At 46.1% G+C, this 27,028-nt stretch overlaps 1 protein-coding gene across 8 annotated transcripts in view; it reads right to left on the bottom strand.

The window, feature by feature from the left end:
- LOC118935932 (steryl-sulfatase) overlaps nt 1-27,028 on the bottom strand; it is a 461,597-nt gene that overhangs the window by 364,351 nt on the left and 70,218 nt on the right. For all 8 annotated transcript variants that reach the window (XM_036932583.2, XM_036932584.2, XM_057495302.1 and 5 more), the window contains one exon: nt 21,648-21,784. In XM_036932583.2, the coding sequence (XP_036788478.2) occupies nt 21,648-21,784 (137 nt within the window). The remainder of the gene's footprint in view (nt 1-21,647; nt 21,785-27,028) is intronic.

Here is a 27,028-nt window from a genome sequence, read left to right as displayed (position 1 = left end):
CTAATCAGGATGGCCGACTGTGGCAGGGTTCTTTGCAAAGACAACAAGAAGACTCAGTTATTGGGTTAAGGGTCATCCATTAGCATCGTTTGAAACTCCAGACATCATGGAGTGATTCTGTAGGGAGACCCGAGAAAGGATTCTGGAAGAATCAGGCCCACACATCTCGAGCCCCTTTGAGGAAGATGCCAAAGACACAGGTCAAACTGTTGCAACAACATCTGGATATAAAAGTAGAAAGACGTTATAAAGAGATTATACAGAAGTTCGCGGGTTATAAAGAAGTCTACTCTTGCTTCTTATCGAATGGAACCAAACGAAGCCATCAATGTCCCTCTTACGTGAACAAATATGTCTACAAATATTTTATGATGAATGTCTTCTTTAAACAATTACAGGGGATACCCAGGTTTAAGACTGTCCATGCTGAGTATCAGTATTTCTCTCACTTCCCTTTTTCTTCTTCTCTCTTGCTCACACCTGGCATTGTATACTCCCCCCACCTATCAACACTTCAAAATATACACAACAACAGCTACAAGATTGACTGCTTCCATCTGGAAGCACTGACTACCTGATCACCTGTGCCCTTGGTTAGACCACACTGAACCCCCCCAAGTGAATGGAACTGGCTCCTTTTTGCAGGTGGGAGCAGTGGTGCTCTGAAGAAGACAGCTGACTCACTCCTGGTCACACAGTTAGGAAGCTAGATGGCGAGAGTGTAGGAGTTACATCTGATTCCAAAGTCAAATCACCCAAACCCTGTGTAGTTCAGTGGATGGGCTCAGTGAGAAACACAGAGGAAAAGTTAAAAAAAAAGAAATTGAGATACACATGGAAATGCCTGTGGATGCAATGATACCCAGCTGCTATTTTCTTCCAATTAAAACAGGGAGAAGGAAGTGAGCCCAGATCACACAAGACAGGGCATGTGTTCACAACTGTTCATTGTGCATCAAGGAGATATGGGAATTTACTGTGCGTTGCTAGTTATGCCTACAATTTCCCATAAGGCAAACAGAAGACAGTTGGAGGGTGGAGAAAGGGCTGAACCATGCGGTCTCTGATTAGGACCCTATCATCTGCTTTCAAGTCAGAACAAAATGATGGTCAAACTAGACGCACACAATTTATTATTTCCACAGAGATCTATTTACTCATACGCTGCTAGTTTAAGTTGGCAAGTTAATATGTGTACTTATACTTGGACTAAGATTCAAGGGTTGACTCCATTTTTTGTTGTTTGATTGCAAGGAGTTTGTGCCTAGCAAGGTAATAAGAAAAGCCGCCTGCTGCAGTGCCCAAGGGAGATTCAAACTATGCAACACTGGCTACAAATGGGAACCCCCTTACCCAACCCCCAGTTCCCAGCCACCATGACAGCTCAATCAGGCTCCTTTCCCAACTCTCCCAAGCTCTTTTCAGACCAGCTTAGCAGCTACCCTGCTCTCCCCCAGGAAGCCTCACTATGTGAGTAACAAACTGTTCCATGGCCTCTTGGTGTGGATGTGGTATCATCCGTCTCAAGATGGGAACCAAATTTGGGGTGAGCTCTATCTCATCACTGTAGGATGACCACAACTACTGGAATCCTACAAGAATGCCAGGTATCCTTTGCAGCAGAAACAATCACAGAATATGGGTACATCGTAACCAGAAAGTCGGCCACCCCTTGGTGGAGACAGGCTCTCCACACTGGGGTTGCGCCCTCCCTTCCTTGGTCCAGAAAAGGGGAGAAAATCTGCAGTTAGGTAGGTCTCCATGGAGGTGGCAGAGATTATTTCTAGTGCAAACGTGAGACCCAAGTCATTTGCCAGAAGATATATTTTTGCTATTTGATTACAAATGCCATGGGCTAGCGTATGTTCAATCGTTCTCAATTTTTTGACTCATATAATAAACATCTCTAGAAGCCACACCATATACATAAATGTCATACTCGGAACCAAGCAATAAGATGCATGAGGCCATTTTAGAAGTTTGTCACCCGTGATAAATCATTAGCAGGCAGACATTTATTGTGACGTGGTTTGGTACAGCTGAGCCAACCACCTTTACACTGGGACGCGGGGTCATTTGGCTCTGACACTAATTTAAGACTCATCACTTTGAAAATCACCATCTAGCTTCCTAACTGTGTGACCAGGAGTGAAAAAATGCAAATGCTCCTTTGCAATAGAGCACGCAAACCCCTCCATTTCAAATGAAATTCACCTTTAATGTATTTAGAAGAAACCCCTGTGAAGAAATGCCTTTAATAAGAAGGGGCTTCCATGATAACGTCTATGAGCACAAAATCCTGCACAGAAGTCATCACTGCACATTTATCTATAATCGCCCTGGAAGCAACCCGATGTCCTTCAGGAGGTGAACGGATAAACTATGGTGCACCCAGACAATGGAGTATTATTCAGCGCTCAAAAGAAATGAGCTATCAAGCCGTGAAGAGACATGGAGGAACCTGAAATGCATATATTTAAGTGAAAAGAAGCCAGTCTGAAACGGCTACATGCTCCAGAACTCCAGCTCTATGACTTTCTGGAAGGATGGAAGCAATAGAAAGACAGTGGTTATCAAGGGCTTCGAGGCAACGAGGTGTGAATAGACACAGCACAGGGGATTTTCAGGGCAGTGAAACTACTGTGTCTGATGCTGTAATAGTGACTATGTGTCATCATACACACTTGTCCAACCCCATAGAATGTGGGATTCAAATAGTGAACCCTAATGGAAAGCAGGGATTTAGTTAATAATAATGTGTCGGTATTGTCTCATTAATTGCAACATGTGCTGAACTGATTTTTTAAATGCCTTTCAGGTGTAACATTGACCCCTAGACTTTGCCATCCATTCATTCAGGGGGTGTTTATGAAGTACCTGTTGAGCTCCGACTGGGTGCTGAAGGCTGGGGCCCCACAGCAGATCAGGGACAATGTCCCTCTGCAGATTCTCCTGGTGACTCGGTTCCTTTGTTCAAATCACTGCATCTCCTACTTACCATTTCCTGTCCTGGTTATTTGCATCTCCAGGAAAACCTGCGCTGTGTTTATTATACAGATTTCTTCTACTAAAATATACATTGCATCCTGTCCCATCTTAACACCCCTGCCTGCATATTTCCTCCAAATTCCACTATTTCAAAGGGCCATGATGAGATATTTACTTTGTCCCCATCAATATTTCTTATGAATTGTCTAGCGTGGTAATGTTACCATTTTCACCAAAGGCACCATATACAACGAGGCTGGGATTAATGCAAGAGAGGTTGGCTGAGGCTATCAGGCATGTACAAATGGTGCAATATTTGGCTTAATATGTGCACAGATTGCCAGATTTCTGATTTCCTTTTAGTTCTTTTGTTCCCAAAAGACACATTCTGTATCCCATCCTGTTTAGGCCTTACGCCGGAATCTCATTTGTAAAGCCAGGAGCCCATTAACCATTTAATTTTTCATAAGATTGATCCCACAAAGTTCTAACATATTTCTCTCTTAAAAATTCTGAGCAGAAATCTCCCGTGGGAACAAATACTGCTGTATTATTCTTGCTTTCGGAGCAATATATTGCAAGTCAGAGGTCCACAAATATTATTTTTCGGTAAGGTTCTCAAGGGATAATGATACCAATTTATATAGGATGATAGTTTTGAATTACCTATGATGGGCTGCAGAATAAGCTTATAAATGAAATGTTTTATTTCCAAAGCTTTCTCACATCATCCCCTGGATGAAACAAATACAGAAAATGAGCCATTTCAAGAGCACTTTGTTATTTAACTGAAGACAACAAGAGCAGGTTGGTCAAAAAAAAATGAGAACTTCTTGACCAGAGTTTTGTACTCCTAAAGGACAAAACTTGGAAATGTAAAAATCAGGCCCCTTTCCCCTCCAGGTGAGAATGTGGGTGACACCACATTCTGGAGGGTTCCCTCATTCCATGTGTGCATTCCCCAAACTAGGGCGAGGCCACTGTGCAGAGTCGGACCCTGTGCTAGGCCACATGGCAGGCAGAGGGGTTTCCCAGCGCGGGCAAATTCCAGGTCTTGCAGGAGATGCTCCATCAAAACAGAACCAAACAGTCAAGCTCTGGTCTCTGGGTCCTCACGGAAGCACACCCGGTTAGAGTCCGGGGTCCCCAGCCTGCTCCCGGGGGCTCCCTCTTTGCCTCTGAGTCAGCGATGATAACCTACAATACTAGAGGGTTGCCAAGGGGAATGAAGGAAGCGAATCACGTCCAAAACACTGAGTTCAGGACCGCTTACACGGAGCGCTCAATGTGCGGCGGCTCTGCCCCCGGGGTTGGAAAATCGGCTTGCCGAATTAAAGCCTTATTATTTATCTCCCTTGGTCTGGCTTTCTCTTTTCTTACAAGGTAGGTTGACTCAGGCAAAACATTGGAGCAAAATGCTGTGAAGGGACTATTTATCATTTTTGGAAACATCAGGCTCATTAAGGAAAAAAACATCTCTTAGGCAGCCACACACCATGAATAATTAAGAAAAGATGTCCACCTCAGTGGAACTGCAGGGAACACAAAGAAACTCTAAAAAGTTCCCCTAAAACTATTTCAGTGGGTCCTTCATTGGACCAAAGGGTTAATCATGAGGGTCAAAAAGTCCCACTGAGGCCAGGATTTTAAGATAAAGCAGAGTATCTAATTGTAGCACCTAGCGCGGGTTGTAACTGTCAGTAAGGCACGTGCAAAGCTAGGTGGTATTCCAGGAAGCCAGGTTACCCTGGGCTCTTCTGAACCTGTAAACCGAGTGGCAAAGAGAAATTCTGATGTCACTGGCCCCAGAAAGGCAATTCTTTGTGAGATTATTTAGGATTAGAAGCATAACCAACACCCCACACCTCGGGATGTATTGTCAATGGACAAATAGATTTATTGTGTTGAGTTGGAAGCAAGGTCCACTTAATGCAGGTAAACCCGATCTAGGCCTTCTTCCCAAAATAAATGGTCAAGATCGACAAAACTGCAGTTCTGATCTTCTCCATTACATGGAGCTCAAGAGATCCCACAGATGAGAGAGACACTGGGAAGCATCTGAGTTACCTCTAGTATAAAGTCAAGTCCAAAAGCTTACCCATAAAAAAAAATAGTATATGACCAAAAATAAAATGTGGATGACTTAGCCACATCCTGCAGGGTAGCTGAGATATAAGAATGATGTTCTGCCGGCTTCTTGGATATGGGGAGGGGGAGAGCTGGTATTGTTTGTTCTGGCTTTTCATCTGCTATTGGATGGGAGGGCGTTTTTAGAGAGAAGCAAGCAAAATATTATAATCATTAAATAAATAGAAGATGTGGCGTTTGCGTTTTCCTTTACTTGGATCTAATGCAACTGTTGCATGAAATGCCGTCTATGATTCAATTTTCCAATGCTTTCTGGACACACCAAGGTCTAAAGAGGCATCGAAAATGAAACTCTTGCAGGATGGGCCCAAGAAGTAAACGGTTGGGACCCAGAGGGGAACTTCTGGGGAATGACGGGAGGGTGGCTTCCATCCCTGCTAATGGCTAAGCAAGAGGTAGTGGCTCAAGCTTTGTCATGAGCAATTTAAGTTGCATGCGGGGGACCAAGCCCGCCACAAGCATATGAAGGAGCCATTCTCTTTGAAGGCCTTTAATAAAGGGATACATCCTTCCCTGATGGCCCTGAGTGAAATGTACACCCATGCACACAATGCCAGAGCTCAACCGTCTCCTAGTCAATCAGATGCACTGCATCCATGAGTTTGGGGATCTTCTGGTATTATTTCACTCAGTTTCCCATCTCCTAAACTAACATAAAAATGTCCCTGAAAACCTGTTTAGAAGATCAAAACCTGTTTAGACCATCCCTAAGCATGGTCCAAAGGGCTACGGAAAGTAAGGAAATGTGATACTGAGGAACCGATCGGGCTGCTTTATGCATTTATTTTTTTCTGGTCTTCTGACTGACCCAACCTCATAATCAGGACCTCAAACTGAAGATGGAGTTTCCCATGTGTGTTCACATCATATATCGGTGTTCCTCCAATTTTTATGGGCATATTTATCATCCTGGGAAGGAACCACGCAAAGGTGAAGATTCGGATTGTGTAAATCTGGGGTGAGTTCTGAGAATGTGACCTTCTGAAAAGCTCCTAAAGGATGCCTGCCCGAGAACGAGACTTTTAAAAGAAACCTCATGTTTGACTATGTTGATATGAACATTGACCTATAATAAAAGGAGACGGCATTTTACGGATTTCAAGAACTACACCGATAATGAGATTTCGGTAGTGTTTCTGACAATTTCACACAACTTTTATACACAGTGACTGAACATCACAAACTATCATTAGTATTAGCAGGGCAGTTAAGAGATGGAAAACCATAAGATTGATGCGTTGCCTCTCTCTCGATGCCCCCTTCTTCTCTTTGCTGGCATTTCCCTCTTTGGCTAGTTCCCACGTGAGTTCATATTGCTTCCAGGAAGAGCATCCCTATTTTGTGTTGCCTCTGGTTGTTAGGATAACATTGTGATTCCCTCCACGGAACCCGTCTTTGCCCTAATCACAGCTGTAACGTGTGACTTATGCCCTGCACCTACATCTGGTCTCACCATCTGCGATGATTTCAGGGCTCCACTCAGCGCTCTTCTTGGATTAACAATAACTTGTGTTTTCTCCAGGGCATTGCATTTGCTGGAAATAATTTGAATAAATCCAACTAGCCGTCATTCTCACCGAGCACGCCAGTGTTTTTCTGCATCCGTGAGGCAGAGGCACGCGGGAGAATGGTGTCGTTGCGTCTGTTCAATGGAATTACACGTATAAAACTCAAAGTTGGTGTACCTGTGAGTCGTAGGAAGCCACTCTGGGTCAGTGCCTGGGGTCACTGCTTCCCTGGAGTCATAAATATCCCAACAGTACGGTTCACCTGAGCAGCAGGTGATCAGACAGGCAGGGAATTTTTTGCTTGCAAGTGTATGAGCCTTACCGCTCTTGATATGTGTCACCATATTCCCTGGGCTGTCCTGTCCCACAGAAAATAAAGCTTGGCGGTTCTGGTGCACCCATCTGCTCTTTGGAAATACCACTGGCTCGACTTGCCTGGGAGGTTATCCAGGCTTCGTCACGGAGGATGAGGCTGCCCAGATGACCATACGGCCATTGTTATGATCGAAGCCAATGTAAAGCTCCAGAAACCTATCAGCCAGGACATCTCCAGCCACATAAGATGCAAGGCATGACCTCAAGCTCCCTGTCTGAGCCGGGCTGTGAGAGGAGACAATGTCTGGAGGCATCGAATAACCGACAAGAGGAGTAACCCTTCAGAATCTCTTACTCAGATTCTCTACCACCCCATCCATAGTCATTCTTATTCTGGCATGAGACATCTTTTGCATGCATTGGATTTTACCATCTAGGAAGTTCAGGAAATAAGATTGAAAATGACTTCCTTTCGCTGACACCTTGCATGTTAATTGCAAGTGGAGGAAGCCCTTCTTGTTGCTCAAATGAAGCCTGGCCACGTGGACCAAGCCGCCACCGTATCCTCCCTCAGGCTTTGCTCCTGCTCAATGGCACGTCCAGTTTCCCTGCCTGTACCTGCCCTGTAGAGTCCACTGACCTCCGGTGTGCTGGGCTGGCTCTACGGGGAGAGCTCCGGCTCCTGCAAGCAGTGCAGCTCTGCCGCCAAGACCCCTACTCCAAGGTGAGGGCGGTCAGGCTCATCTGGCGAGTGTGAACTCCATGGGGACATGTCAAGTACAAGGTGAAACACCAATAGTAATATAACCCCCCCACACACAAAATGGTGCAAACATATGTTTACATTTCCATCATGAACTTTTTTCCCATCCATGATTTTCCTGCTCAGTGTAATGGGTCATATGCACATTTTAAGGAGATGATTGACAACTCTGAGAAAGGGACAAAAATCATAAAAATGGTAATTATTATTATTTTATAATGACGGTATATTTGTCGAGCACCGCTTGTATGCCAGGCACCATGGTGACTACATATGGACTCTAAATACATGACTTTATTGAATCCCATTAATTAATTCAACTAAATTCAAGCAGGTGGAATAAATCTATGCAGGAAAGCTGCTGCGTTTGGTCTTCTGATGAGCCCTAATTGGGTCACAACTTAAATGCAACAGGTGCTGAAATCTATTCCTGACCCCCAGTTTCATCCTCACCTGTCAAATGTATACATGGGAACTCGCTGGGATGTTACTTGAACATTGTCTTAAGCCAGCTCCCGAAATCCTAATTCATCTTTTCTGTCTGTGCCTTGAAATATTTACCTAGAAAAATTCAATGTGCAGGTGGAGACGTTATTATCTAAAACACTTTTGTGATACCCACAACCTACCGTTGCCCACATCTGTTGCTTAATTTTGAGCACAGACATCTCTAAAGTACATGATCAAACTCAAGAACCCTGAAACTGATGGATCCTGGGACCCAAGAGCTGGGAAAAGATCATTAGGGGTCATGGGTCCAAATAGGCTTGTCTTACAGAAAGTCTGTGGCTAGAGAGAGGCACACAGGTCTTTTGTCTCAATTAATTCCAGAATCTGGAAATCTTTGCGTGTTCCTGAGAAGCAATACGCAAGTCACTTAACCTCTGAGAAGTTCTCTTTCCAAATAACACTGTCTGATAGCAAGCACAGGTATGAGAATTATCTAAATCATCCGGGGAAAATGTTTCCATAAGTGACTAGAACATACTAAATGCCTTTTACATTTTAGCTATTGTTAGTCAATGACTATTTATTATTATCGCTGTGATCATTGTAGCTATTCTTCATGGGGTGGAAAGACTACCACATTATTTCATTAATCCTGTTTGACTTAATTACTTGACTCGATGCCTTGATAATTTATGATGCTCTCTGCTTTATGGAAATGATTTATAAAACAGTGTTAAAAAACTATCCATTTTAATTTGAGAAGCCAACTGAAGGCAAAATAGTATCCATCCCAGGCCCAAGAACATGAAATTAAGCTTTGGGCTTCGTAAAGATGATAACTTTGTTACAGAGTTTATGAAACCCAGAGGTTAATGATTTACCAGCCAAATCAATTTAGAGGACCAAGAGCAATACGCTACAGGATGAATTGTGTTTAGATCACCAGATCTGCCGTGGTCTTGCCCAGTGAGCTGTCCACATGCTTCTGATTCCCCTGCATGCACTCTTTAGACCTCTAGGCTATGGATGCAAAACCGTCTTTCTACAGAAAGCTTACCACCTTGTCACAAACACAGGTGTATGAGAAGCTCACCTAGGCAGCAAAGAGAAAGAAAAACGCACACAATGTGTATGCTTCCTCTGTTCTTGCTGCCCTGTTATCGCTGGATTCTCTGATACCCTCATTTACATTAAGCTTTCCAGATGCACCTACCTGAGGCACATACAAAATCCAGAAAATGTTAAAGGAGAAATACTGCATTTTTGAAGATAAGGGTTAATGCACAAAATCAAAGCATTTCTCATCAATGCAGCTGGGCACAGAGCCCAGGACTGACTGCAGCATGCACGTGATGTGTCAATACTGGGGGGCAAGTGAGTCAGACAGGGGTCATGGAGGAACACAGTGAAAAACATCAGTACTGCCAACCTGCAAGACAGACCAAGAGGGACAATCAGTGGGACTAATCTTAGGTCCCTTGTGGCTGTATCTTGCCTTCATCTTTAGCCACACATTAGTTCTTGATATTAGCCCTGTGGTAGCACATGCATCCCTCTACTCTTCAGAAGTTCTGAGTCAAGGATGCATTTGAGGGGCTCACATCCAGTGGGCATGCCTGGTTCTCAATGATCAAGCTCTGAGAGAGCTGTGTGGATTCTAATCCTGCAGTGTAGACATCTGCAGAGGGCCGCTGAGCTTTGTACAGTTCCTCTACAGTGTTTACACAGTCACAGACCTGGAAATCATTCTTCTCCCTCTTAAAATATGGGCAAGCCCTACAACCCCTCCCACAGTTGTTTTAAGAGCAGAAACGAAAACCACTAGCACATAAGCAGGCAACTGGCATTTAACGCAGTGTGCATGGGAAGAGACGACCCCAGCACAGGACCTCCATTGGCAGGACCGCCTAGACCTGCATAGCAGCGAATAAGAAGGGCCGTCCTACAACTGAGGACATGCCTCAAGTAGGATGCTGCAACAACTGCCCGCAGATGGAGTGAGGCTTTCTTCCACGAGAAGAAAGACCCAGCGCCAGGGAACAGTCATGCTGAGAATGGCTGTCTTGGCAAGTGGAACAAAGCACAGAACAAGGTCCTGACAAACAAACCTACGGGCGAAGCACCACAGCTTTGTGCAAGCCATGAATACTGAAGGGGCTTCTGGGTTTCAGGTGAGACAGCATTGAAGGAAATGTGTAGCATATTGCTTGTAATTCAGGGTATGCACACTCATGCAAATATATATGCAGGCAGATAGACATTCTGTGAGTACTCACTAACACTGGTGGTGGTCGGAAGTGTATGCATACTGTTCCGGTCAGAGATTCCCTTTCTTTACCCAAATCTAGTAGACAGCAACCCTCCTTTGCCAGTGACATCTGAGCCAGACCCACTGATGTCTAAAAGAGCTGTGTCTGGCCCAGAAGCACGCTCATGCTGGGAGACCCTCTCTCCAAGCTCTGTGAGGATAAACTAACAGAGACATTCAAGCACCTACCCTCTCTGTGAATAGGGCAATTCCTCTATTTCACAGTAAATCATCCTCTGCCTTCTTGCCTAGCCCTTCGCTTAATTGCCAGGCAGCTCTAAACAAGACCAAAATGTCAAGTGGTGCAAACAAAGCGAAATCATTTTTCTCAAAGCTTGAGAGGTTGTCAAAAAGCTTATTTTCCATAGGTTTTCTTCTTCATAAAGTATAGTATGTTTACTTGCTAAAAATTGGGTGCATCAATGCATTAATAACACGGTTGTTACTGATGAAATCTGGCAGACTAGAAATAGCAATGTCAACAAAGGTATCTGACAGGCAATTCTACCTTAAATGATTAAAGTTAAAAGATCTAAAATGCTGTAATTTCGTCATTTTTGTTCCCCTCTGGCTATTATTGTCTTACTTCGGAATGAGGAAATATTATGACAGCAATGTTCTCTCTCTAACAATTTTCTAAAAACCGGAAATGTGAACGTGTGCAGAAGTTACATTTTGCCATGGCTCACCGGAAGGAGATGAGGTAGGCGAATATCACCAGGGGTCTGTTTTACGTGTAAGTCATTGATAAACATCAGAAGCCACCTTCCTGTCTTAGAATGAGCACGTGCACCTGCTCTTAGTGACTTCCCATGAATGAAGTGTTGTGTGAAGTACAGTAAGTACCCAGTTAATGCCAGAAACAACAGGTCTGTTCCGTTTCAATTGTTTGCATCTAGGGCATCTGGGATACCAATGAATAAGGTCTTTTTTGGGTTGAGAAGGAGTCATTTGTGGAAACAGGCAACATTCTGACCTGTCTTCACTGGGCTTTACTGCTCGGCAGTGAACACAATGACTTATAGAATCCTGCCGTGAAAGAACAGCCCTCCCGAAATGCTTCTGTTTCTAAGTTAACAGAAGCCCATTCCTGCCCCCAACTCAGGGCTCCTGCCGCCGTGTTGAGAGATGTGGCCCCAGGGGGCGAGCCCAGAAACCACTCAAGAGCACAGACAGCTCCCAGCAGACGCTGTGAGTGGCCTTGAATTTCCACCCCACAGGCTTCTTGGAGAAGGAGCTCCTCCAGGTTGTACGCAGGGGGTCATCCCCAGTGACCCCAGGTGGCAGAGGCCGTGAGAAGATTCCGCTTATTTCATCTTCCCATGGCCACATATTAAACCAACTATCACAAGACCTGAACACATGACACTGTGCCCTGGGGCATCGATGGCCATGTGCGTCCCTCTCCCACCAAAAAAGCGTAACAAGGTACTCTTGGAGGAGAGATGAGAAAGCAGACACACCCTGAGAGAGGGGAGGAAGGAAAAGGTTATCATAATCACAAACATTTGTACACTTCTTAATTACCCTGGGGCATTCCTCAAGACATCCCAGCAAGCTAGGCAATGTTATCATCCCTAATCTGTAAAATGTTATAATCTTACAGATGAGAAAGTAGAGGATCAACGAGACAGCGAACCATCCAGGGTCCGGTGGAGGTGGAGAGAAACCCCAGGTGTCTGGCCCCACAGTCTGTGCCCCTCCCAGCACCCCCACCAGTGTCAATAGCCAGAAGCTGTGTCCTGAGGCCATCTGTCCAGGAAACACCATGTGGCATGTAAAAACATAGACCTGGGTCTGAATTCTGCGCGAGTTCCTTGCCGGCTGTGGGAGTTGGCTCGACAAGCTACTTCTGTGCTGTGCAGCTTGGCTGGTTACACATCTGGAAATCGGGGAAATGCGGTCCCGTCCTCAGAGGACCGTGGGAGGGCTCTCAGGAGCTCCTGATGCCTGGAGCGAGGGAGCAGACGGCACGTGGAGATGCCTGTGCCCGTTACTGTGGTGTCCGTATCATTAGCCAGCTTATGACACGGAACCGTGAATGTCACCCAGCCAAGGGGTCACGCCCCACAGCCTTTGAGGAAAGCCCTGGGGCTAAAAGGATGGGCTCGGGGATTGCTTCCTTTGACGACATCACACATCCCGTGAGTGGGCGCAGGAGTCTTCTAAGGATCTTGTGTTTTCCCCTCTTCTGAATGTAAAAATCCATGTGGCTTTAACACCGGCGTTTGGAAATCCGGGAGCTGTGGTGGAGACACACATTTCCCGCCTTCCTCTTCCTCACTCTGTTTGCAAAGCGGACACGATTCATTCAGGAGGAACATGACGCGTGATCATCACGGGGACACGGAGTGGGGTCCCAGGTGGACCTGGGGCGTCTGGCTGCAGGTGGGTCACACAGGGGATGGTTCATGTGCAGTACAGCACCGGCTGGCGGTTCCCTCCTCACCACCCAGGAGAACGTGGGGAGCACAGCGGGAACCTCCCTTTGCGGGGATCGGGGCCAGTCCCTCCCCTGCGTGATGCCAAGGCTTTGTGACCCTGGCAAGCAGGAGCAGTAATGCCAGGGAGAACAGGTACCCGAGGGGATGTGGCCACCAGCCTGACTGCCCTAAAATGCTTTGACACGGATGCCTGGCGGTGGCAGGAAAGGTGTGACCCATCAGCACTGCCCCCTCAGATGTGCAGAGTGGACGTTGCCTGAGGAATAGTCCTTTGCCAGTCCCCGTGGGAAGATGCCATGGGACCACAGCCTCCTGGGTTATGGTGGGACTGCATGAGCTTCGTTACTGTTAACTCCACCCTGGCCCTACAGAAAGGGCTGCACCTGATGCTACCGCCTGGAGCGAAGCACAGCCTCTGGCCCCCAAAGCCTGTCCTACTCAAGGTCGGAGAGGTCAGTCCCACAGCAGCCAGGAACGCTGACTCCCAAGACAAATCCAGAAGAAGGGGCAATGGACACATGGTCCTGCACACACACACACACACACACACACACACACACACACACACACACACACACACACACACACTCCTCTCCAAAGACTAACTACCTAACTGAAAAGCAAGGGGCCCTAAACATACTGGGAGGAAACACAAGAGACAAGTATCTAATTTGATGAGAAGAGAAAACCTTTTGTGAGCCATCCATCAATTCCCTGCCATGAAGGAAAAGTCATCTAATTTGATTATGGGAATTTGTCACAAAAAGACTACAAATAAAATGTAAAGGCAAGCAAGAAAATAGGAGAAAATCTTTGCAACATACAACAAGGAAAATAGGACTGTCCTTAATATATAGATAGTCCATACAGATCAATAAGAGTAAGATGGAAAATCCAATGGAAAAGTGCCCTGCAAAACAGGGAATATGAGCAGGAAATTCTTAGGAGAAAAAAATATAATTGCCACTAAAATGTTAATCTCAACAACATGGGTAATAGAAAGGGAAATTTAACTGTGAGGTACCACTTCATATATATATATATGACATCTTCATATGACACATATATTCATATGACAAATGTAAAAGAAAATATACTTTTACAACTACCATAATACCTAGAGATTATGGTAATCTTATCTTATGGATATTGGTAAGATTATAAGAAATTAGTATTCTCAGAGCTCATCAGTGGGTATCCCACTGCCACGGGGGAAAAAAAGATTAGACGGTTTAGATGATATCAGCTAAAATCTAATGTTTTAATAAATATCCTTTGATCCAGCATTTTAATATTGGGAAATTTTGGTTCAAAAATGTTCCCACAAGTTTACATAGATGTGTAGAGAAGCGTATTCATGAGAGCATCGCCTTAAAGAGAAAAACACAAAGTTGGTGGGTCCTGAGATGCCCCTCCCAGAGGAAAGGTTAGGTGAACTGTAGTCCAAAACGATGAAGTGCAAGTGGAAATACTGATGTTGAAAAAGGCCCAAGTATATTATCAAGTGGAAAGGGGAAACTGCAAAACAGTGTATGGAGTTTATGTAAAATTCTGTCAATAGTAATAAGGATCATGTCTGACTATTACTATATAATTTTTGCAAAATATTAAAAAGTGACACAGATTCAGTGAGCCATGAATGAGGCGACCTCCTGGGGGTGGAATCAATCACCCGGGACACTTCCCTTCTGCTGTTTGTGTCTGTATTCTGCGGCTTTGTAAAATATGGGTTGCTTCGCTCATCAGAAAAAGAATTAGGCAAAGTCAGGAAAGCATTTGACTTTTCAAGAAATGCAATGATGAGGCAACAATTATTATTGTATTTTTTTTGCAAAGTGGTATATGACGTGCTGATGGACAGAGCCCCCCACTCAGGCTCTGCTCTTGACCTCAGAGCCTGGTGGCCATCACCTCGTCCTGGTGCAGGGCAGCCCGTAAACGGGGAGAACACTGCCCCAGGGCAGTTTTCTGGAGCACAGAAGGAAGCACGTTCTGGGCTGGCCAGTGACATCCGTGCCTACTGTGTCCTCCTCAAAACATCTCTTTCAGAAAATGCCAGTAACAGACAATGCTGGCATAGGCGATTTCACTTTCATTTATCATACATTCAGTGTTTTCTTCAAGGCTGAAAAGAGTAGGAATCCTATAAAATAAATAAAATCATATCCCAGGAACAATATCACACGTATAATTTATGGAAGCCCTGCCTTTGAAAGTCCCCGTTAATCACTGCCAAACAGCATTAACAGCGCATCTCCTTAAATATTGTGCCCATGCCCTGAATCTTAGCATATACCTTTGCCAATCGAGCATGTGATCTTTATACTGTCTCTTTATTAGTCTGACAGTCGTGGAAGGAGTAAAAATGTTGTTTAATAGGCAGAGAGGTTAGAATACCAGGCCCTGTGAAAAGTCCCTGGGAAGACACGTCTGTCTGCAGGCCCTGTTTCATGATTCCTGCCGTAACAAGGGCTTACTTACCACATCGGTCTGCAGGTCATATTTTACCTGACCGAGGGCTAGGCTGCCGTTCCAAGCAAATAGCAAAGATTTGACAGTCTGGGGTGAACTAATAGAATTCCTATTTTTGTTTGTTTAACTTCACTTTCCATTCTGGGGAATTAGTATCACACTGAAGTTATGGAATCAGATACGTTTTATAAACTCATCCACGTTTCTAAAGCACACTACTTAGGATACCGCTGAGGAGAAATTTAATGCAAAAGAACCACATGTAAACACACACACACACACACACACACACACACACACACACACTCAGACATCCTAAAGTCTTCTGGAAATTCCAAAAGAGAATGTTTAAGGAAGAAAAGCATCCTTGTGACAATAAAATCCACTTTGCTGCTTGAGTTGAGTTTTAATAATTGTGTCATGGACGCCTTGGGATTCAGAAGTTCAAAGCGTTGGCTCGATATTTAAGATACACTTCGTAAGTGTCACGGTTGGGGCTGCATGATAGCCAAGAGTGGCTGCCTGATCTCTCCATCGAGTCATCCTTGGACCACAATGCTTGGGAAAACAGGCTCACCTCCCTTGATACATGACAAGAGATTTTTGTGTTTGCTTATGAAAAAAAAAAAAAAACGAGAAAAACATCTGACCCTTTAGGAATCAATATAATGTGGCCTACACAGCTTTTTAAAGAGATTTGCCCTATGTCACTCATTGTATTTGCAAAGATTTTTCTGTTTTCTGGGTTCTTTGTTTGCTTTTCTAGAAATCATGATGCTCAAAGCCAGCAGATGTGGAGTGAACTGATGCAATAAATCTGTGCAGTGAATTCCTTTGTCTGGTATTTATTTTTTTACCCATTTCTTTCTATGAGCTCTTTCTGTATCTCTGGAATTTTTCTTTTTTTACATAGATGTTGCACATACTGCCTTGTCATTGGTGTTTTTAGCTGCTAATCTTTTGTTTTGACATCAGGAAAATTTAGATTTCATGTAGCTGAATCTAGCAATCTTTTCCTTTATTCCTTATTCCTCTGCTATGATGCTTCGAAAGACTTTGGTCAACAGCAAAGCAGATGAATAGATGGCAACATACTTTCTTGCATTCTTTCTATAGCTCCATCTTCCAAGTTCAACATACCCAGGAAACTTACTTAGTTGAAATGGAGGAGCAGGGTAGGATGCAAGCCAGATGGACCAGGTTAAGATTTTAGGCCTCCTACACTTTGTGACTCCAGGCAAATAGCTTTCATTTTCTGAACCTCAGGTCCCTGTAAAATTGAGTTCTTCATCTTGACCACACCCCTGTCTTCCTCTTCTGGTCCTCATCTTCATTACTTCTATCGTCTCCTTGGTCATCTTTACCTGTCATTGCTTTTGTCCCCAGGACCATCACCATTTTCTCTTTCACGATGACCTGCTTTGTCTCCACCTTTGTTACCCCCACCGCTATCCCCACACATCTTTCCAGTGTGTGCAAAACACTGACCTCCGCGCCGGGCACCAGTGAGGTAACGATAATGCCTCTGGAAAAGTCTGGTTACCCTACTGCAACGAACGTGTCACCTATTCTTAGCCGTCCACCCTGAAATGCCACCTTTCACTTTACATGAAATCCTCTTTCTGGGCTGCCTGCTCTTTCCCATCCTTCTCTCTGATATGGAGACAGTCCCACCCAGCTTCATTTATTTTTATTTAGACTCTACAGAGCATGCTTTTAAACAAAAGGCAAATTGGAAATGTGCTTACGGACGCACACCGCATCCAACCTTGGCTCTGAGGACGAGGGGAATACACCTCTCCAGAAGCTTCAAGAGTCTGCTGATAAAATGCTTCCCCACTCTGCTTCCTATCGCCTCAGAGTGCACCCCAGAGCAGGTCCCTGGGATGGGCGCCACAGCTACAAAGTGAAGAGAGCCCTGTGTCACAGGTATTCCGCACCCTGTACCACCTTCGTGTCATGCAGCTGAGGGATGGGGCTTTTCTCTATGGAGCTGGAAGCCAGCCTCTTCTAGGGGCCTCGGGCCACCTCCCTTCCTCTCTGAAACCTGTTAAAACCTTGCAACTGCAGCTGGTGATGACCAGGCATGAAATAACGTTCAACCCTCAATGTCCTGTGTCTCATAAAACCCGAAGCTGCATTCATGAGTGGGGGGCCCGTCGTGTTTCCTGTAAAGTACAGCATTATCCATCCACCCTCCCTGCCCAGCCATACACCTCACACTGACAGGGGATGAAGCCCATCAGGGTAACAGTTACAGGATGGCTGGGCTCGGCATTCCTGGCATGTACACTAACAAGACAAGGGTGCCGGCTGAATGCCAGGAACTTGCTGGCCTTCTATTCATTCCTTATCCTCAGATCATGCTGGGGACTGTCCATCCCAGGAATGGCCCCACGCCAGGATGTAAACACCTCTTCCCTGTCTCCCATCTTGTTTGAACCCCCATGCATTGTCCGCAAGCCACCACCCCTTCCCTTCATCCTTCCTGAGGTCTGCCACCACTCCCACCGCCCTCTTGCTAAACCCTCAAACTCTCATGCCCAACTGCTTTCTGTGAACCTTCCCGGAAAAATTTCAATTGTCCATCAATTCCATGTTCCTTTTCCCTGCCCCCTGCACTGGACAGAAAATCACAAACTTCCACACGCTGATGCCAAACAGCTGACACCTGATCTCTCTCTGAGCAGAACTGAGCTCAGACCGAGGCCAGCGAGTCATCCCTCTGGCCAAGGTCCACCATGCTTCCTGGAAGGGGTACCCCACTCAACCGGGACCCCGAACTCAAATGTCATCATTCTGCAGTCTACTACAACCTAAAGCCTGTAGCAGCTATGTGCCTGTTTATCTCATCCTGAAGGACTGTCTCCCAAGCCCTCGTTGGTATTGATCTACCTTCTCTGAAAGGCTCCCTGTCCCTGGAATCGAGGACATCACTTCTCGTCTTTCCACCATCTCAGGCTTGTTCTTTCTTTCTTTTTTTTTTTTTTTTTTTTTGGTGGGGGGGACTTTTCCCTTTTCCTCTTCTGCCCTTCCTCTGAATGTCCTACCTGGCTTTGCATTTTCAGTATCCACTGGAAGTGAGCACATTATTTTGACCCTTTAAAGAAGACCCCATTTATCAAGAACTAGATCTTTAAAAAACTGAAGACGGAAAATGGATGTACTGCATCCCAAAGGAGATACACAGCTTTGCAGCTCAAATTACGTCCTATAAAGAAGGAAAGAATGGCAAGAAGATTGGCCTTGTGTTTTTAGCCCCTGTGATGTTAGTGTTGGAGAAGTAGAACCACAGAGAGGTTGATTTCTAAACTTTTATCTTGGGTGTTGACGGAGAGCTCGAATGTTGAGTTACACTGCTCGGAACATCTGTGAGAAGCAATCTCACCCACCCCCACGGTTGCACTGTCATCCTCACGTGTAAGAGGAAGACACGATTTCCTAGTGATTCCAGCACCTTGGACAGGGTCTTGCACCTGTCAGACCCTTGACCCCCATGATTTTACCTTTAACAATGAATTACTGAGCACCTTGCATGTTAGGCTCCCACAACCATCTCAGTCCGACAGTCCTAGAAAGAATCCACTGTTAAATGGATAACCCATCAGACTCACGTCCAATGAGCCGAATCCTGGTTAGAAGTCCGCTGAATGTGTGAGGGGCACTAACCAAATTGCACCAGTGTTTTGTTTCTTACCACCACCCAGATGTCTTGCAAAACGAGGCCATGGGGTGGGCCACCTGCGCTGGCATTCCTGCTCACCCCTTATGAATTATGTAATGAATACACCTGGGGCAGGTGCATGCTGCTGACAGCACACAGGCAGGGGACACACCTGAAGGCCGGCAGCAGGCACGGCACATGCTCAGAGGCAGGACATGACTGGGACTGCACGTTGGCCCCCGTCCAGTCGCACGGTGCTGGGATACTTCCAGGATTTTAGCCGGCCTTACATGGTTTCTCTACAAGGCCCCTTTGGGAGTCCTGACCCCCTGTCTGTGCAGATGCTTCCCTCAGCTATCTTAACAATACTAGACAGAGCAATGGCACAGCTAGGAATGAGGCAACACGCCACGACGATGTGGGGTGGAACAAGTCATGGGGGACAATTAAATAATAAAGGTTCTCTGTTATCATCGCACCTTTACAGGATACAGAGAAACCCTCGGTGGAGAAAATGGTGTTCCATGTAACTCTGCTATCTCCCAGGGTTGTGAAAGAAAATGCTCTGAATGACAGACATGTGGCCTCTCCGGCTAATTGCATTTTCTCTCTCCGGGCTGCCTCTGTGCAGGATACATTACTTTTTAAGCAAGGATTTCCATTCTGTTTGATTACACAATTATTCAGAATGCTACAGTCCCCTTGTATGAAACAGTACAAAGCTCTTCTTGGAAAGAAGGACTATTCCCTAAAATGCTCAGGTGTAGGGGATTTGTAAACCAGCAGACATATCCTGGAATTAAGGGAACGGCTGAAGGGGAGTATTTTATATTTTGGCAAAAAAGGAAAGAACACAGTCACAGGATATGATAGTGGAGTCTTCATGGACATCTTAAACACTGAGAAGTAATTTCCACTCTGTTCTAGAAGGACCAGTAGTACAAAGACATTAGGAGTCAGACTAGGCATATATGCTATTATAATTAAATAAAAACCAATCAATATGTGTGATGATCCCAGCACGAGCTTGCTTGCTAGCCAACATCATAGAGTTGTATAAGAAGCCCAATTACATTAAAACATAACACTCATTAAAGAGATAAAATATTCGACTGATCCCCACTACTAAGGTGTGGAAATCGTAAACTGATTTACATGCGACGTTTTGAGAAGGAAACAACAAAGGCAGGCTTGTGTGGGTGTCCGCAAAACACCGAAGGATAATAGATGGAAAGTCTCACTCAGGGGGCGATGTTCTGGGTTCGGTTTTCCAAACCAAAGGGATTCATCATTGCTACTCACTTCTGGGATTTTACAGGATGACACAGCCTTAGAGAAGGAAGAAACTTTACACTCACCTCATCTCAATTTTTCCTGTGAAAATAGCAGACCTGAGATCTACAGGTTTAAGGCACCTCTCAAGTTCACAGACACAGTTCATGAAAGAGTCAGAAATGAGACCAAGGGTCCCGTCTTCTTGTGTCTTAAGATGGTGCTCACTTCAAGATTTAAACCAAACAAAACCTGTTCTTGTTGACAACATGGTAGGCGATCTTCATCATATGCAATGCGCCCCTCAAAACCAGCCATCCAGAAACACCGCTCTGTGGCTATGTCAAGCGCTTCTAAAACATCAAGATTCCTAAGTTAAACCCTACCAATTCAGTGCACAAAAAAAAAAAAAAAGGAAGGAAAGAATGAGAGAGGCAAAAATAAATAAAAAATAAAAAAGGGAAAAGAAAGCAAATATGTGAAAAGCTTAGCAACCTGCTGGACTGACATTTGGACAATTCTGTCCAATTTGATCCATAGGGACTGAGCAATGTCAGCCCCAGGGAGGATGCCACTAGAAGAGAACAGGGACCACAAGCACATCGCAGTGCCCGCTCGCCTCCCTGTCCTTTGCTCAACCTACTTACACTTGCTTCCTCTACACTGTGCAGTAGGCGCAAGATCCCCTAGATGTGCAGAAGAACATCAAAGGAAGCACGATCATATTATCTCACGTAGGAGTGGAAGACAGAATTATTAAAGAAAACCTCAATGAGAAGTCTTCCCAGCACCTCTGAAAAAAAGTCACCTTCTCAGCAATAGGGCAATCTGCTTCCGAAGAAGGAGAGGGGACACGGAGAACAAGGGGACCTTCGAGGCCCTGAGGGGCAGAACACCAGCCTGGAGAGAAGGGAACACGGTGGATGGCGGCCACCGGTAACAGCGGCCATGGAAGCCCCCCGCTGCCTGCAGAGGCTCGCCGGGGCTGTGGCTGGCCGGGGTCTGCTGGTCCCACATGCACCACTCCTCTGTTCTCCATCAACCTCTGCTCACTGCCCTGAGACTCCGACTTCCCTTGGCTGCACAGCAACTGGAACCGTGTCCACGCACCGAGGACTGAGGATGATTCTACGTTCTGTTTACCTTTCACCCTTCGTGTTTGGTTACCTTTTTTTTGCACAACAAACCACCAAGCTGAAACAACTGGCTATCTATGGAGGCATCAGGAACACAGGTAGAAATCCATAGGAAATACACTCCGGAGAAAATCGTCGGCCGCATCTTACGCATATATAGTGGATAAAGACACACATACCAATGCTCCAGTCCATTTCCTCGACAGCATCCCCATAAATGCCATGTTTACTTTTGCCGGCAAACTCCTCGGAAGAGTAGAGGGCCGTGTGCACGTGCAGGTAGGACAGGACAAGCAGGAACGGTGTGTCAACGTTCCTGGAAAAGAAAAAGGGCCAGGGCAATATAAGTATGTTTGCCACCGCTTTAACTGGGACCAAATCACACTAGCAAATGCCATTTGAACATACAGACAACAACACAGAAGGATGCCCAAGAGCACACGCTGCATTCAAGGAAGGGAGTCTTCACAGTGCCTGTCGGGCGACTCACTGTCACCCTGTACAGATGAGCAGACATTCTTTGATGTCACGACCCAGAAAGAAATGCAGTGGACAATGGCGTGCTGCTTCCACAATTCTACTCTTCCCTCTTTATACAGTGATTAATACTCATCCAAATACTTTCAAAAGAGTATTGTCTTTGGAATGCATGTGCCCACACATGCACGTGCACACACACACACATACACACTGTAGTGAAGATAGTATCTCAAGTTGTTATCACATTAGTCTTTCCAAGCCATGCACACGGCCGTCTTCAATGACAGCCCAAGTCTCTTGGAACAGAGACTTATTTGTCAACACTGAAACTTTGGCTTTGAAAGGCAACATCATTTGCTACAGCCCAAATCTATAGTCTAAAGTTTCATGTTCTTGCAAAAGCATTTCTCAGGTCTGAGTGCACCTAAACGCAGTCTGTGGTACTCGCTGAGCACACACAGATGATGGGCAGTTGTCAGTGCGAAGGGGTGGCCCTCCTGACACCTGCTGTGAGCCCGGTTCATGCGGGGAGGCTGGGGGCTCCCGCCTGAGTCTGCTGAAAGGGGTCGCTTTCTCTTACATAATACATAATAGGCTCAGTGTTTACTGAGCCTGGGAAGGCGTCTGCCATTCCTTTCTGGCTAAGCGGGAACAGAGCTTGAGTGGCCCCGAGGCAGGCGGGGCTGGAGGAATGGGGGGCCCGACAAAAGCCAGGTGTCAATGATCATGTTCTGCCCTGGCCGAGCACCTGGGCACTGCCCACATGAGGCCATGAGACGGGGCATGTCCTTCCCATCACCGAGCTCCTGGCACCAGCCCAGTGACGGCCACTAGCACCAGTCCCGAAAAACTCGATTATTCCCAAAATACCACACTGGCTCTCTCAGGTCCAACTAGCACCCCAGTCACCTCGGAGACTCATCAGTGCAGTATGATTTCTGTAAAAGTCACTCTATCTAGAGTTGTTATTGTTATTTATGGATCTCTGGACTTCCAGACTAAGCCAGGTCTCTGTTTGTTTGGAAGGGATCATCTCCCATGCTTGATGTCTTTACCAAATGGCAAAAAAAATTCAAAGAGTTCCCGTATTTCACCAAATCAATGTTGCTTTTACACGTTTATTTAACCCCCTTAGTCCTCATGATAACCAGAAACATTTCAAATTGAGAACTGCGCCTCTTGCTGGTATAATAACTTCACCTCTCAAAAATAAAGTCTGTATACTTTCCCCAAGGTGCTTTTAATTTCCTAAAATGAATACAGTTCAAGTTTCTTCTGCTAACGCAGTGCCTTGGGGGTCAGCCCCTCACAACCGCCGCCAACCATGCTTCACCTTGAGGACCGCGTCCTGCACTAACCCCTCACCTTTCAAACAGGACATAAGCACAAAGGCTCACGTGTGGACTGGGCCAGGTCCCTCCTGACCGGATTCAGCACACCGTGCTTGGTCATCTGTAGAAGCGTTTCATGGTTTCAGTGTTTGTTGATGAACTCTGCCCCTTTTTTTTTTTCCTTGCAAGAGTATAAGATGAAGGAATGTTCTTATTATTCCACAACAGAGAGAACAAACCAACAAGAATTAAGTTGTCAGTGGTGTGTCCCGCCTCCAAGAGCAACTGGGCTTAGAAGGCAGGAGAATTGGAATGTGCATCAGATCTGTAACTCACTACTGCTTCTCGGAAAGGAAAGAAGGCATGTTAATGCTCAGAGCTGTCCTGACAGCTGAGGACTGACAAGGGACCATGTCAACCAAGCATCTCTGTGGCTTCCTGAAGGGTAGATGCCCCGGAAGGTCCTAAGGGACCTGAAAGTAAGCCATGTATGGACTTGGTGGGTACGCCTCTACCTGGTCATTCTGGGGGAAGTTTATTGACACGTGGACAAAGTGCATTTCCTTCTCAAGGAGCAGGTTATGGCCCTAAACCCCAGTGTAGTTTTCCCAAATGAGCACACATTTACACACTTCATACTCAACCCTCAGCAGACAGGTCCATGACGGAGGGGCACGTTTGACTCTCACCCACTCTCCCATTTCTTTTTACAATTAAGAAAACGAGGTACAGGGGGCTTAGGAAGTCAGCCTTCCCAGTGTGCATGCGGTCTAGGCTGGAACTGCAGCACAAAGGGACCAGGTGGGCTGAGAATAAAAACCAATGCCCCGCCCAACAACACGACACAGAGACCACGCTGAAGAGCCAGACGCAGTCAGCATCACTGGTTGGAATCCCAAGATGGAGGCATTTAGAATCGCGAGCTGGAAATGAGGAGGGAAGGGCTACAGTTGGCTTGACAAGCTAATAAGGGGGCTCGAGATAAAGGTGGGTCACGGGCGGGGCAGAAAGACCAGGTGAGCAGAAGACGTGCCACATCGGTGCTCCATCAAAGCCACGAAACGGGATTCCCGTCTCCCAATTTGGAGAACCTTCCATGGAAGGGGGCAAGGCCCTTCCGGCATTTATTATAAAATTGTGCACATTTATAAAATTGCACCCCTCTCCACCCCTTTACAAAGCAGCGGTTTTCTTCATCCAATAGACATCAGAGATACCCAGAGCCAAGGTCCTGGGTGTCAAAGCAGAGTACCTAGGTTTTCTACACAAAACGAAGTCTGGAAAAGTAGGAAAAAGCACCCGGCTTGCTAAAACACCGCAGCACAAAGATTCACCATCCGGGAACAGAGATGCATGCAGTGGAGCCCTTGAATGTAGGCTGGACAGACATACACCATGGGCTGTCCTGCACACGCCGTGGAGGGTGACTGGCCATCTGCTCTCGCAGGGAGGCATCCAGAGAGCAGGAAAGGCCACGTCCCTCAGGGCCACGCCAGCGGAGGAGGCCCAGGCTGCTCGTCTGTACAACCTTGACGCTTGGGCAGGGTGGTGGGAGCCAGCTTTCTCAGTGAGTGCTTAACTCCTTTTTTATTAGCTGGAGTGCTTAGGTAAAAACTCTTTTGAGAATTTATGGCCACTGTCTCGCATGCTGTGTGAAAAGATGGAACTTTGAGCTGCTACATGTCTTCCTTCTGTTTGTTAAAAATACAGATGGCCCTGCTCTGCGCCTTCCGAGCAACCTGCAGTGATTTCAATCTGCAAATCAAAAGATGTACACCCTATAAATGCATGAAGGAAAATCTAGGCAAGAAGACGGCTACGGTGTTATTTTTTTTCTGTGTGCAGAGAAGGTCTTTTAACTAATGTTTCTCATCTGAGGGTTTGACCTTTATTAGTTAACAAGTGCCCCAGCTCACGTCAGCATAGTTTAAGAGTACAAATGGCAATGTCTACAGGTTCTCCTCTCTGACCGCCCTCGGAGGCTGGTGATTCCCAACAGTCACCCCACTAGAGATCCCATGGCCACCGCTGTGTACAGCAGAGACAGACGTACACATGCAACCATTCGTTTCGTCCCTCCATGCCTTCCCCGTCTGCTGACACAACACGAGGGGCTGGAAGTATAAAGGGCAGGCCCACCAGACTGGCCATCAGGGACCCACATTCAGACTAGAACATGAAAGATGAGTCTGAGCCGACTGAATGCCACAACAGCGGAACAGACGGTGGACACAGAGAAGGGGAGCGGGTCCCGACCGGGCAGGGCTCAGAACCTGCCCCTGCAGGGAGGTTGATGGCAGAGGTTCCTGCAGCGTGCCGGTGTGTGACAATGCTGACACGTTGCTGTTGGAGCTATATTCCCTCGGATGGTATTCAGACGTGTGCACTGACAGGGGCAGAGCCATTGCCAGGGTATTTACCCAGTGAGCTAAAGGCACAATGTCAAAGGCATGTGTCCCCAAACTATTCATTTGGTAATCCACAATAATTCTTCAAAATAAAAACCCATAAACATGAAAAGAAGCCCAGAAAGGTATCACAAACATGCAGGCATTGCTCTAGCTCGGGCTGCAAAGGCAAATGGACTCATCAAACATTGGCAACAGTGTTACTTTTCTACTTTCTACATTCTGATGACCACTTTAATGTTTTTAAGAAGCACATGCCATTTTTGTAGCCATAAAAGAGGAAGCTATGACTTAAACACACACATAACGTCAGGAAAACTATGACAGTCACCTCCTGCCCACACAAAGGAGGCAGATGAAATGGACAGCATTTTAAACTTGACCCGCTGGCTCATCTTCATCCTGCCCACGCCCTCCCAGCCACGGTAAGCACCCAGCGTCCCCACACTGGCCTCGTCCATGCCGCTTCCCACTGGGCTCTCTTTCCATGAGCATCCTTCACAGACACCTCACCTATGGCTCTGCACATTCCTTTAGATGACACAGATTGGTCCCCGTCAGGAGTAAACCGAGGACATCACACTAGGAGCCGACCACCCTCACCCCCCACTCCTGGCTCATTCTCAACCAGAAGTTAAATGCCTGTGTTTGTCCACCTGTTTGCCAGACAACAGGTGGAGGAAAAAGACTTGGAGGCTCTGGTTTCAAATGACCCGGCGTCCTTCACTAGGTCCCCTAATGCAGAGAGCGGAAGATTCTGAATGTCTGTGGGAATAAGAAAGTTCACAATGTCCCTTTGTTTGAGATAATGTGAAGAAATAATTGATGTCATTGGAATAGAAATTGTGACCTTAAGGAAGGAGATGGACTCCAAAGTGCCTTTGGAAAATCGTCTACTTCGTTTTAGCTACTGGAAGACTCCACCCCTTCTTTTCTCTCCTCTTGATGTCCACGTGCATCCTTTTTACTTCCAACTCGTAATACACTGGTGTGAGGCACTGCCCATGTTTAGCAGAGGCGGCGTCCACAAGCTTTCTGGACTGAGACCCTTCCTCTCGGGAGGAGTCCAGCTAAGTGGACACAAGGGTCGTCACAGGCTGTCTCTGGGGACAGGGCAGGCATGTGGCAAATGGGCGGCCAAGCCTAAGGGCTCATCAGCACGTGTTCAGGAAGAGGTGTGGCAAACAGCTCGGCATGTCCTACAGGGACAGGAGGGCACCCCCTTTGGACAGACCCCCATCCCCAAAGAAACTTCACAATAGAGCCTGTGTTCAACCCATCAGAGTAAATTCATATGTTAGGAACACCTGTTATTATTTTGACACCCGGTATAAAGAAAGC

This window comes from Manis pentadactyla, chromosome X, assembly GCF_030020395.1.
Source record: "Manis pentadactyla isolate mManPen7 chromosome X, mManPen7.hap1, whole genome shotgun sequence".
Classification (NCBI taxonomy): domain Eukaryota; kingdom Metazoa; phylum Chordata; class Mammalia; order Pholidota; family Manidae; genus Manis; species Manis pentadactyla.
This window is presented reverse-complemented; position numbering and strand designations above follow the sequence as displayed.